At 44.3% G+C, this 13518-nt stretch overlaps 1 protein-coding gene across 3 annotated transcripts in view; it reads right to left on the reverse strand.

The window, feature by feature from the left end:
• Positions 1-2254: 2254 nt before the first annotated feature.
• Positions 2255-13518, reverse strand: part of ube4a (ubiquitination factor E4A (UFD2 homolog, yeast)) — a 52895-nt gene continuing 41631 nt past the window's right edge. For all 3 annotated transcript variants that reach the window (XM_078199049.1, XM_078199051.1, XM_078199050.1), the window contains exons 16-20: positions 12913-13087; positions 9909-10089; positions 7239-7386; positions 5923-6080; positions 2255-5579 (exon numbers count right to left, since the gene is read on the reverse strand). In XM_078199049.1, coding sequence (XP_078055175.1) covers positions 5441-5579; positions 5923-6080; positions 7239-7386; positions 9909-10089; positions 12913-13087 — 801 coding nt within the window. In that variant the 3' untranslated portion in view covers positions 2255-5440. The remainder of the gene's footprint in view (positions 5580-5922; positions 6081-7238; positions 7387-9908; positions 10090-12912; positions 13088-13518) is intronic.

Here is a 13518-nt window from a genome sequence, read left to right on the forward strand (position 1 = left end):
TGACCCAAAATTGCTTATTTTATGCAAATATCCATAGATAAAATTGCCCCCCCAACCCCTTCTGTGCAGTGTTAACTGACCTTGAGCGATAGTGGGGAGGGTGGTTCAATTGGTTACTCTAGTTCCAGACTTTTGGAAAGGGAGCAGAGGCGAGAGAAAACAAAATTACAAAAAAAGTTTCCAACTATCAACTCCAAAACGGCGTAGCTTATGAAAGCTGAGCATAGGCACGGCTGACCTCACCTACAAAAGACAGCGGGTTTGCCACTCCCAACTGCATCAACTACAGAAATCCATTTGTACTATGTCTAGTTTCTCATGCTAGTCAGTCATGTGCTTGGACCACACTCAGTTCAGTTGCAAAGTCGCACACATTAATTTATCTTGCAAACTGATAAACTTCATTTTGCAAAATGATAAACCACTGTAGCATCAACAGTGCTTTTTAGCACAACACAGTAACTCCCACCCTAAAGACTGGAATCATAGAATCCCAACGGTGCAGAAGGAGGCCATTCGGCCCATCGGGTCTGCCATGACCATAATCCCACCCAGGCCCTATTCCCGTAACCCCTCATATTTACATTGCTAATCCCCCTGACACTAATGGGCAATTTTAGCATGGCCAATCAACCTAACCAGCACATCTTTGGACTGTGGGAGGAAACCGGAGCACCCAGAGGAGAATGTGCAAACGCCACACAGGCAGTGACCAGAGGCTGGAATTGAACCCGGGTCCCTGGCGCTGTGAGGCAGCAGTGCTAACCACTGTGCCACTGTGATGCCCAAAGGGACAAATTCAGGATACAGTTTTACATTAGCTATTTTACTCAAGTTACTTTTCTTGAAGGAGTAGAAACTGTGAAGGAACTTTGAACTGCTCTACATCTGCATCTGGTTACAAACAAAATACAGCAAAAAAAAAGAAATAATTAATACCAGGTTTCCAATAAACCTAAAGCTTATTAATGAATACAATAAGACCAAAGACTTAGCCCACATAAGTAGGTCACCCTCTAGCCAGCGCAGACTCCCCAGGAAGTCAGATAAGAGTAGAAAGCACACCACATTTAAAAAGCTTGAACCTATTTCAGTTGTTGCAATTTCAACAATATGCCTGTGGAATGGTTTCCCCAAAGGTAGATGTAGCCTGATGGGTATTCATAAAGGCACCAGCAAAGCCTAGTGGATAAAAGGACTAACTCTATCAGGCTAAGGACAATGGGAGCAGCAAAGAACAGGATGTGCAGCTGTGGAATGAGCATGAGAATTGATTGGACAGTGGCTGTTGCTATGCCTTGAACATGATGTGGTGATGCTGGTGTTGGACTGGGGTGGGCACAGTAAGAAGTCTCACAACACCAGGTTAAAGTCCAACAGGTTTATTTGGAATCACGAGCTTTCCCAGAGTGCTGCTCCTTCGAAGGAGCAGTGTTCCGAAAGCTCGTGATTCCAAATAAACCTGTTGGACTTTAACCTGGTGTTGTGAGACTTCTTACTGTGCCTTGAATAGTCAGTGATTGAACACGGACCCCTGTGCGCCGTGTTCCTGAGAGAATTACAACCCTTGACTGAGGCATGACTCTTCAGCATTCATGACCAAAAAGACTGATTAGTGCCTGTCCTGTGAATACGTGACTGGAAGCATGATCAGTGCCAGCAATATCTGTGTGAGGAGGAGAGATTCAGAGACATCGGCAGCAGTAACCCGGGATCAACCACAGCAGAACAAACAGCAAGACCCCGAGTCTGGGACTCGGAGACATCGGAACAAAGCCCATCAGGAGGGAATCTGATCGGTTCACCCCGTCACGGGTATTATTTCCAAGTCCAATTTGTGAGTTCGGATATTTTGTGAAGCTTTTGATACCTTTTGGGTACTTTGTGTAGAACAAAGTCAGAGGCCAGTTACTTTGTGTATAACAAAATTTGATGTATTAAAGTTTTGGAGAAGTTTGATACTTCTGTGGTAACTTGGTAGAGGATAATAAAGGAGTTTTGTTGTACAATAATTCGAGAGTTTGAGTGTCTTTGTCCACGGCATCAGTTGACCCGAATTTGAGGGAAACAAAGAACACTTAGAGAGAAGTTACCAAGGACAGGACACAACAGCTGTAAGCTCCTTCCCAGCTGTTAGTTTCAACATCAGCAAGGGTAAGAATATGCTGTCAATCCGTATTTCCAGTTAAGGAGATGAGTGGTGTTTAGGTTGGGAGTGTCGAGAAGAATAAATAAAGCACAAAGAAAACCATTTAAAAAAAAATATTGATCTCCTCTGTACTTTTAATCTTGAATTTTTTTTTGATGTACACTGACTTCAATTTATGAATTCTTTCCAAGTACACAGACAAAATATAAACATCTCCTTGCATGTGCCCCAGTAAACATTCCCAAAGAAACCACGAGTGTTAAGATTTACTGAAGTGCTGAACCTATACCTCTTTCTCTTCTGATTAATGAAAGCACTGCCCCTCACAGATGCAGGCCCAACAGCCCTCCTGCATCCCCCCACATGCAGCCTATTTCCTCAGCCTTTACGGAGAAGTAGGATAGCAGAACTTCAAAGTTTAGACACCAATGTAGCCAAGCAACTTGGGAGTTTAATCCCAGCCCTCAATTCATTGCTATTCAGTGTAAAGCCAAAGGTACAGCAGAGCCAGACCCCTGAGGACAGCAAGGATGGATAACAAATCAGAAAGCTGAGAGGAAGTTTAGCTCATCTCCTTGTATCTCAGACCTTCGCAACAAGCAATTTAATTTGTGAATAAACATTCTTTAAAAATTTCTTTACACCTGTTCAAGTCTCTCAACTCCAAACAAGCAGAAATCACAAACATTTCAGTACAAATCAAGAATGTCAATAAAATGTTCTTGGTTCATTTTTAAAAATACTTGTCATCCATTGTCAGCGTGACACCATGAAAGTATACAGCATGAAGCTCTAAATGGCAGATGGAAAAGAGATTCATGCCTAGTTAACTAGCTGTCGCTGCAAATTTGAACTACATCGCTTCCATATTATAACTGTGCTGTTTCCAGATGGTTAAGTATGAAATGAGATTGTTCACATTGACAAGATGGTAACAACCACTTCTTAATCCTTCACTAAGCAAAGAGTTCCTCTGCAATTGAAAATAGCAACAAATCAAATGGTCAATTTCTATGCTTCTTCCCTCCCTAACAACAATTAACATCTCCACAAATTCCTGTGAGAAAACATGAGAAAAAAACCATAAGCCATTTGAGACATAGGGAAAGAGTATATAGGGCTGAAGGAAAACCCCCAACAATCTTTCTTACATAGTCCATATATAAGGAGAGCAGTGCGTTCAAACTCAATGGGGCAGGAGGTCAGTAGTAGGGGCACTGGATTTAAAACATGCCAGCACAAGTTTTGTACGAGGAACGATCAGTTCCCAAAGGAGGCAAAATTAAACTGGATGCAAATTGTCTCACTCAAAGGTTCAGTGAACAAGACAGAACCAAAGGCTTTTGATGCCTACCAAAACAAGTAACATTACTCTCCCTCTGCCTCATCAAACTTCACTGGACACCACTCAAGTACCAGTCTACTCAAAAACTTATTTTATTAAAAGAAACTTTTGTTGAAAGTGCTGTTATTTGGTAGCACTCTCACCAAGTTAAAAATCTACAGTGCTTCTCAGAAGACAAAAAACACTGAATACATGAAATGACCATCACTATTCCTGAAGATTCACTGCTCATAGGTAATTAAGTTGATGTGCATCTGAAAAAAATAAATCGAACAGTGTATCCTCACATAGCCTTAAAATACTTTGCAATTGCTACATGTTACTAGTTTCCATCAACTTGGCTGTCCATATCCCTGATATCATACTTTGCATCAACCCCATACAATGTAGGTATCATTTGTTCACCCCTAGTTCAAACCTACGCAATGCATATCTAGTATCCATTCTCATCTGCATCAGGAAAGGGAGGTTAGGAGTGAACCTATGGCTTACACATAGAGGTGGTGACTGACAGCACAATCTTTTAGTTGTGTGTGTTGGAGAAGGATAGAGAAAAAGGATCTGCACAAACCATTCCCTCGCGCACGGACAGTGTTTTCAATAAGGGGACCGCATTGAGGTTACAGATACACTTTAACCCTTTGTAGTGTGGTCTTTGCATCTTATAACAGGAGACGTTTTTTAAGGCAGCCACAGCCAACACAGTGTTTGAGCTTTTCCGTTTCAACACAGATTTCCAAACCAGGATTCGCAAGGGGATTCCAGGAGCTGTGTGAAAGTAATTGGGTTTTTGACTGTCTGGGGTCGTGAGTACAGTTTTTGTTGCTATTGTTAAGAATTTTGCACTCTATACCTATTGTTGACTTACACATACATCAGTAAAAATGAAAAACTAACTTTCCTTTAATATTCCTATTTCCTTTAGGTCACTGAGAGAAGTGGGAAAAGGGTTTGGGTTTCCTAGGGTGTGGCAATATTTGCAGGAGATGTCTTGGAACACATCAATATTTGCAGGGACTCCCTCACACAACTGGTGTCATGGATAGCACCACAAAAGGGATTCTTAGTGTAGCAGACTTTGCAGAAGCTCCTGTATGCAAGTTTGGACATGCAAGGTTCAATGCCGAGTAAGCGACAGAACAAAGTTGCCCTTTCTTCTGCTCAGGACTCATCGGAGAGTAAACGTCACAGCAGCAGCGCAGTGCTACTGGTCTTGGCGCATGCATAATAATTAAGGAGATCTCGCGCACCAATGCATTTGCATGACCATTAGCCGCTTCCCACTTTACACAGGCCCTCTGAAGCCCTTCCAGTCAGATAGCTAAATGAACATCAGTGTCCATCCAGCGCCTCCAAAAGATGGTTCTGATGAGTAAGAGAATTAAGCACCCAGGCCTGGGAATGATGCTGTGCTGCAGTAGCTTGCCAATTTCCTTCATCTGCTATTTAAGTAGAGTTCTTAACCCATTTAAAATAAGAATGTTGAGATGCCCACTAAAACAGCAGAAAAATGGAATTTTACACAAGCACATTAAGTGCTTGTACCTTAAAACTGCACAACACTATTTCAAAGCCACTGAACATTTACCAACTTTTTAAAAAGCACATGGTTGATTGTGAACTTCTCACTCAGCGGACATATTTTACAGGTCTTCTCACATTTCTGACTTTCAGTTAGCCACATCGAAAGGAAAATACTGAATTTGAAGTGCTATTATTGGGAGCTGGCTGCTCGAGAGCAAAAATGGGACTGTGCTGGACCAACCTCCTGCACAGGTACAACAAGAATATCCCATTACATTGATCGGTAATGAACAGGGGTTGCAATGATGGATTAAGATATGCCGTTAAGGTACAGTCCCTGGATGGTTCTGGTACAGCAGGCAGATTTAGACAGCCGTGAATATCCCGTAACTGTACTCTCTCAGTTGTCGTTTTTTGGTGTTTCACTCGAAGGTCTGCCCATTTTGACCCTTCTGTCGTTTCCTTTCTGCCAACCACTGCTGAATCTTTTCTCTCATTTCTGAGTTTGCTTTGATCTGATCCATCGTGAGTGGGCTCCGATTGAATGGGTCGGTTTGGTCACTGAAGCAAAACAGAATAAAGACCAGAAATATTGCAGTGTGAATTTAAAATACAGGATGGTAAGCAACTTTAGTAGTCTCACCACACCAGGTTAAAGTCCAACAGGTTTATTTGGTAGCACGAACTTTCGGAGCGCTGCTCCTTCATCAGGCGAGTCTGAAAGCTTGTGCTACGAAATAAACCTGTTGGGACTTTAACATGGTGTTTTGTGAGACTACTTACTGTTGCCCACCCCAGTCCAACACCGACATCTCCACACTACGCAAATTAAATTCACTGCCTTCAATTCTACCATCAGTGACACACTGGAATTAACTTTCCCCCTTTGATCCAAATTCCTTACCTGAGGAGATGCCTAGCTATGGTTGACCTGTCGACTGTCACCCGGGAGGAGGGCAGTATAACGGGATCGGTCATCACTGTGCTCATTATTGGATCCAGGAATTCATCCGGCGCGTCGACAAATGTTTCCTCTTCCTGCTGTTGCAGATCTGCAAGAGACTGATTGGCAGAGAATCAACGTTAGCTGTGGTCCAAGATGGCATCGTTTAATGAGGTAAAGTACCTAAACCAGCGCACTGTCTAAATATAGCTTTGCCTGGAGCTTCAGACTCTGGAGACACAAAGGAAAGGCTTGCCTTAGATGTTGGCATTTAAATTGACCTTTGAAACCATGAAAAATCCCTCCAAAAACAGGGCTAGACCTGTTCATCAAATATAAATGTGAACCATTGGCGTGGGTGGTCATTATTCTGAAATGTCATCAGCAGCCGATGCAAATAGTGGCCGTGTTTGAAACTCCCCTACATCCTCACAACACAGCCCAGATCACTTGCTTGATCCCGGTTATAAGTTAAACATGCACTTGTGGGGTGAAAAATTGGAATAAAGCATGTTATGGCTGGTACTGTGGTCACGCCAACCTTAATGAGGCCAGAGAAAGGCTCTTTCATTCACAAGACATTGCGCCTTCTGAAGATTTCTGTACCATTGCTGTTGACTAACAGTAAAGCCAATGAATTAACCATGAAGGCCTTTCAGCCAATGTAGACAGAGACGCTAGTGACCAGGTAAAACCCCTCAAACTGTGTGTATAATTCTCACCGTATGTAACTCTATTAAAGCACTGCCGAGTGCAACATGACCAATGTACATAGTTTTGTAAAGAACTTTGGACTTGTATTGAAACATAAAGTAAAGTAAAAGTAAAGTAAAATGTATTTATTAGTCACAAGCAAGGCTTACATTAACACTGCAATGAAGTTACGGTGAAATTCCCCAAGTCATCACACTCCGGCGCCTGTTCGGGTCAATGCACCCTAACCAGGGCATCTTTCAGATTGTGGGAGGAAACCGGAGCACCCGGAGGAAACCCACACAGACATGGGGAGAACATGCAAACTCCACACAGACAGTGACCCAAGCTGGGAATCGAACCCAGGTCCCTCGCGCTGTGAGGCAGCAGTGCTAACCACTGTGCCACCCATACGTAATGTTCTTAAATTGAACTCGGCGTGAATTTTGATCTCAGGGAAAAATGTAATTGTGATGGAACCTTGCTGCTGTGATGATTGGAAATCCTTTGTAATGTGTTTTGCAGATTCTATACGAATAAGGTATATTTTTGAAAAAAAAGCCAATGAATGAACCGTGACGTACCTTTACTTTATCAGCCAGCTCACTGAAAGCCATGATCATGTTGCCTGGCTTATTGATCTTCTTCAGCACCCGCACCGTCTGTGCAAACAGCATTGGAGAATAGGAGCGTCCGTCCTTTGGCACAGTTGCACAGAAATTCTCCTTCACTCTGGTGGAGGAGTTAAGAAGGGAGAGGTTAGAACTAGCAGCTAGGGCAACTGAATAACTTTTACACGCGTTGCTTGGCTTCACTCTCCAATATCAAGGAAGGGGCAGGTAAAGCTTATTGCATTTGCATTCTCATCCAGTAATTAAGAAGAAAAATTGAGGTGTGGAGTGCCATGGCAGGCAAGTTAATGCCTTTAACAATGGAAATCCCAATAGAGTCAAAATGTCGACGGTAGCAGAAAATACTCTTCATGAGGAGGAACTCAATTCCAATCGAGGTCTTAACATTGAATCAAATATGACTCTTTTTCAGTTCTGGTGAATTATAATCAACTCATAACATTAACTGTTTCTCTCTCTATCAGTGCTGCCAGACCTGCTGAGTTATTGCAGCACTTTCTGTTTTTATTTCAGATTTCCAGTATCTGCAGTGTTTTGCTTTTATTCCAATGAAGATCTTCTTTGATGTTAGTCACTCTGCTTTGTTCTTACATGTACTCTTTTAGCTGGTAACATATACATATAGTACTGGCAGAGAGAAGTTGCCTACTTGCATATAGCTTTAAATTTCCTCAGTTTATCATCTTTAAATACACTCGATTTTCATTTGAACAGAAACCCACTTTTGTCCAATCTTCAAGTAATCGCTACCCAGATAATTTTAAATAGCACACAAATTAAACCCAACAAAAAATATACAGAGACTGTAAGAATGGAAGGGGCATCACTTTGTTTTACTTTCCACTGTCTTGCGTCTTAATTTCGGTAACAGCTTTGATGTAGACTAAATGGTTCCGGGGTTAAGTAACAGGCCACTTACTGTACATTTTACAGCATTTTTCGTTACCAGAACCCGCCTTTCAGTCATTAGTAATCAAGTATCAATATGGTATATTCCAATTCAGAAGGCGGCATGGCGGCACAGTGGGTTAGCACTGCTGCCTCACAGCGCCAGAGACCCGAGTTCGAATCCGGCCTTGGGTGACCGTGTGTATGGAGTTTACATGTTCTCCCCGTGTCTGCTTGGGTTTCCTCCCATAGTCCAAAGATGTGCAGGTTAGAGGATTGGCCATGGTATATGTGTGGGGTTACGGGGGATAGGATGGGGGATTGGCATGGGTAAGTTTCTCTTTCAGAGAATTGGCGTAGACTCATAGGGCCCAATTTTATCATTGCGTTGCGCCCACTTGGTAAAGTCGAGCGTGAGGCGATTAACGCGATCCGCGCTCGTGTCCGCGCAGATGCCCACTTTACCAACGTCCCAAAATGGCCACGATCTGATTCGCGCCCGAAACAGGCGCAACGGCAATTTAAATGCATTTGCATGCATTTAAATTGAATTAATGGGCTGCCCGCCCAACTTCACCAACATTTCCCCCTTTACCATCGCGTTTGCCCATCCGGATTCGGCGTGAAACAGACACGCTCGGCAAAGGTCTGTTTCGGGCACTCCAGCTTCTAATGAGGTAAGTTCAGAGCTTCCAACAACTCTCTGACTCAGATCAGTGTTGGGGGGAGGGAGACGGGTCAGATCATTCTCTGGTGAGGTGGGGTGGGGGAGGAGGAAGGCCCTATCATTCTTTGGTGTGGGGGAGGCCGATCATTCTCTGGTGGGGAGAAGGGTGGCTAGAGGGATCTCTGTTGGAGGACGGGGGGGGGGGGGGGGGGTGGACCGCTGCCACTCTGCGGGCGATCGGTGGGGTGGAAAGGGGGCTGGGGGTCCCGATCAGTCTGGGTAGTGGGGAGGGGAATGGATAAGGGGGACAGTTATGTTGTGGGGGTGGGGCGATATCTGTGGGGGCCATCGCTCCCACTTTTCGCTCCCGGGCTGTTTTATCCACTTTTTGCTCCTGGGAGCGATGTGACAGGGGAGCGTTTTTCTATTTTTTTCTGCGCATGCGCAGTTGAAGGCTCCAATCGGAGCAGCAGCCTTTCAGGCGTGATTCAGACTCGGGATTTTGTTTCCAGGCTGAGTGCGTATGGGGGCGCCTGAGAACAGATTTTCAAGTCGGATCTGAATTGCACCCAGATTCAGCACCTAGAATGAAAATGGTAAAATCGGGCCCATAGGATCCCTACAGTGCCAAAGGAGGCCATTCAGCCCATTAAATCTGCACTGACTCTCTTTGACCAAGCATCTCCTGCTCTATCCCCATAACCCCACACATTTACCATGGCTAATCCCCCTAACCTACATATCTTGGGACACTAAGGGGCAATTTAGCATGGCCAATCTACCTACCTGCACATCTTTGGACTGTGGAAGGAAACTGGAGCACCCGGAGGAAACCCACACAGACACGGGGAGAAGGTGCAAACTCCACACAGACAGTGACCCGAGGCTGAAATCGAACCTGGGTCCCTGGTGCTGTGAGGCAACAGTCCTAACCACTGTGCTGTGCCTTCCTGTGCCACTCGATGGGCTGAATGGCCTCCTTCCATACTGCAGGGAATCTTTGGAATCAGGTTCCACCTATTTGCTTCAAGGTACAAATTCTATATTGTTGAACTGTTGGCACTTACCCCAGGTTCAGATAGATGGTACAAATGTCAGACACCAACTGTTGTGGCTTAAAGTCAAATTCACTGAAATCCTTGACCTTGAGGGCACCCATTTTAGGCCCAACTAAGTGCTGAAGAAAGTAGTTCAGCATTGAGATGATCCGCTCAGCAAGGATGGGGTGCACACACAATGCCTTGATTTCTGCCAGAGAGAATCAGAGTAGGTAACTGAAACAATCACAGTTTGTTGGTGGCTTTGACACAAAAAACAAATCCTTCAATTTTCCCTCCTCCCCTGAATGTGCTAACTCATGCTGGGACCGAGTTCCAGGGGCAAAGACGATTCTTCACCAAATGACCCCACAGTTCAACTGTCTGTCCAGCTATTGGCAGATAGTTTGGCTGGGGACAACATCACAGCTGAGCTCAGGTCTGTCTTCATGCAACAACCACTTTACGCACAAGTCAATGAACAGAGGCCAGGAACAGAAATTCTTCCCCTCCAGGCTCAGGGCGCTGAGGCCAGCTGCAACATCCCAACTGCTGCTTTGGCTGAATTCAGCTAATTCAATACAATCTAAGAACCACATCTTGGACCTTCTAGCTTGTGGACATTCTCGCTGGGTCAGAGTAACTAGGAAATTGAAGTTAAGGTTGGTAAATGGAGTTGAGGTACAGATCAGCTGTGATCAAATTGAATGGTGGAGCAGGCTGGATGGGGTGAATGTTCTCCTTCTATTCCTATGTTGTTCAATGCCACATAAAAGATGGATTAATACTATTTGATGTGGTTCATAGTGCAGAATCACATCTCATAGCGCACACTACTCTCACTGCCTTTGCTTTCCTCTGCCTCCGGTTAGCACTAAACAGCAAGGATTAAGCATTTAGTCTTGATTTCACATCGGAGCCTTGGAAATGAGACAATCACTGCCCTCAGATTAGATGATCAGGGAATTGAACCACAAATTTGCATGTTTTGAAATTAAATCACGCTTGGGCTGACTAATGCTCGAGGTCATGGGCGTCTTTAGCACGATGAGTGGCTTCCCAATCAGACTTCACTTTCTCTCGTTGCCCTGCACACAGGAGCTGGGTGTATTGGGGTGTCTCAGTGGCCCAGAACTGCCAGCACAGACATCCCTGGTGCTTGGGCTATTAACACCAGGCACATGGCATGCGATATCACACAATGCTCCCAAATTTCAAAATGTTAATTCAGATTCTTAAAATAAAATCAGATTTTGGGGGAATTTTCAACGTCGCTGCTTGTTTAAAAAGAAATCGGGACCCGACATTCAGGTTATCAAAAATTAACCAGCAATATGGAGAAATATCGGAAAATTCAGCGAGGCAGCACCAGGAGGGATGGGGGTGTTGCGCAGAGACAAGGGTTGGCTAACCTGGGGCACATTAATCTCTGATTCATGCTCCTATTGAACAAGGTTCTGTTCAGGGAAGCACAGCTTCACATAATCTGCCCGGCTCTCTAGAAAGCTCGAAATTGATAAACTTACAGCTTCTTGCTGTTGGAATTTATATAAACCTTTATTTTAAAAAATGGGTATCTTTCCATTATTTTTACATATTTACCCCTTTTAACACTTATGGTCTGAGACTTGTCACAGGGGAAGAGGAGCTGCACGACTCTTCCCAGGCTCCTGCCATTGACCACACTGCGCCAACTCACTTCCAAAGTTCCTGGGAAACACCACAATCTCAGCTTAGGGGAGATTGGGTGAGGGAATTTGTAATTTGAAACTACACAGCTCCCTGGGGCTTCTTAGCAATGACAAGTTTTAGTGTTAAAATACTTGATTCATACCCAGATTCATATTTCAAGCACTTCTTTCCTGCTTTAAGAGGGCTCATTTATCAAGTTATTTTGCTTTTCAATTTGATTGAGTGGTAAAGCACGAGAGGTGGTAATTTGGACCACTGTGTCTGTCGGATCTTTGAAACAGCTCTCCGGTTAATCCCAGTCCCCTACTCAAGGGGTTTCCAAACTGGGTCGACAAGATTTAGGGGTTACTAGCTCCAAGGTAACAATGGCGGCCACAGAGCTCAGGCTGCGTTTTGACCCTTTAAATGTTTGTTTCTTGTCTGTCGGTATGCGTGGCTTAATAGTCTGTTCTTGGAGGTCCCATTGCTGCTACAACCACAGCCTGTGAAAAATTGGGTCTTTGCTTTTTACAGGGCAAACCCAGCAGTTTTAGAACCACCAACCAACCCCAGTCAACAACACCCTCCCTGCTCAACAACTCCCCCCCCATCTGCCACTCAGCAACTCTCTAAACTTCCTATAGCACCCGCCAGGGACTCGGGTTCGATTCCCAGCTTGGGTCGCTGTCTGTGCGGAGTCTGCATGTTCTCCACGTGTCTGCATGAGTTTCCTCCGGGTGCTCCAGTTTCCTCCCACAGTCCGAAAGACATTCTGGTTAGATGGATTGGCCATGCTAAATTCTGCCTTAGTGTATCCGAACAGGCGCCAGAGTGTGGCAACTAGGGGATTTTCACAGTAACTTCATTGCAATGTTAAATGTTGTGACACGAATAAATAAAATTTAAAACAAACTTTTCACACCGAAATCACAGAGTCTGAGGCACTAAAATGGGGTCAGTGGGAGAGAGTTTAGGAAGCACCGAACACTGCTCTTTCATCATAAAATCTGCAAATGTTTCAAGTTTCAGGTATTTGTCTAATTCCCTTTAGAAAGTTACTATTGAATCTGCTTCCACCACCCTTTCAGGCAGTGCATTCCCGATCATATCTTTCATGTTGCTATTCAAGCGAGGAGCTTGAATCCTACTCCATTACATCGTATTTTGTTCTTCTCAATAGCCTATTAAAAACAAGTCACACCTTACAACCCTTACAGATTTCCCTGGCTCTGTGCCTGTAAACAACAGGAGATTCAAACCCCACCTGGTGTTTACTAAAGTCCAAATGGCATGACCTTTGAAGCCGTGTCAGATCCTGAAGCTCCACTCATTATTGTTTCTCTTCCATTGCAAACGTACTGACCTGAAGTAAGGAATGATAAGGTGCCGATTGTTTCATTGGACATAATGTTATGGAAGCGAGCCAGCTGCCCAAACATCTGAAGATTGCCCTCCTTTTCTCTCCGGGTTTCGGGAGGCAAGTTATCCCAGTCTCCCCGGTCCTTCTCGATCTGTTGGATTTTAATCTTGCTCAAATACTGCAAAGATAAACCAGAATAACTTTCAAATGACAAACTGCATTGTCAAATGACACAATTTGCTGATTCAAGAGTGCTTACGGAGACAGAAATAAAAAGAGAAAAACTAAGTCAGCCAGGGCTTCTGCTCCTGATCATCGTTTGGGATCCTCAGCTGGGAAGTGTGGATGTTGGGCTGGGTTCGTTTCAACAGTCTGGTGACACGCAAGTGAAGAACTGCCATTTGCGAGGTTCTGCTGGTCTTTTGGAAACCGAATTCCAGTAATGAATCAGACAAGGAGGGGGAAAAGGTGGGAAACCTCACTGGATAAAAGCAAATTACTGAGGGTGCTGAAATCTGAAACCAAAAGAGAAAATCTTGGAAATTCTCAGCAGGTCTGGCAGCATCTGTACGGAGAGAAAAGAGCTGACGTTTCAAGTCCAGGTGACCC

The sequence above is a fragment of the Mustelus asterias genome, chromosome 27, assembly GCF_964213995.1.
Source record: "Mustelus asterias chromosome 27, sMusAst1.hap1.1, whole genome shotgun sequence".
In the NCBI taxonomy this organism is placed as follows: Eukaryota; Metazoa; Chordata; class Chondrichthyes; order Carcharhiniformes; family Triakidae; genus Mustelus; species Mustelus asterias.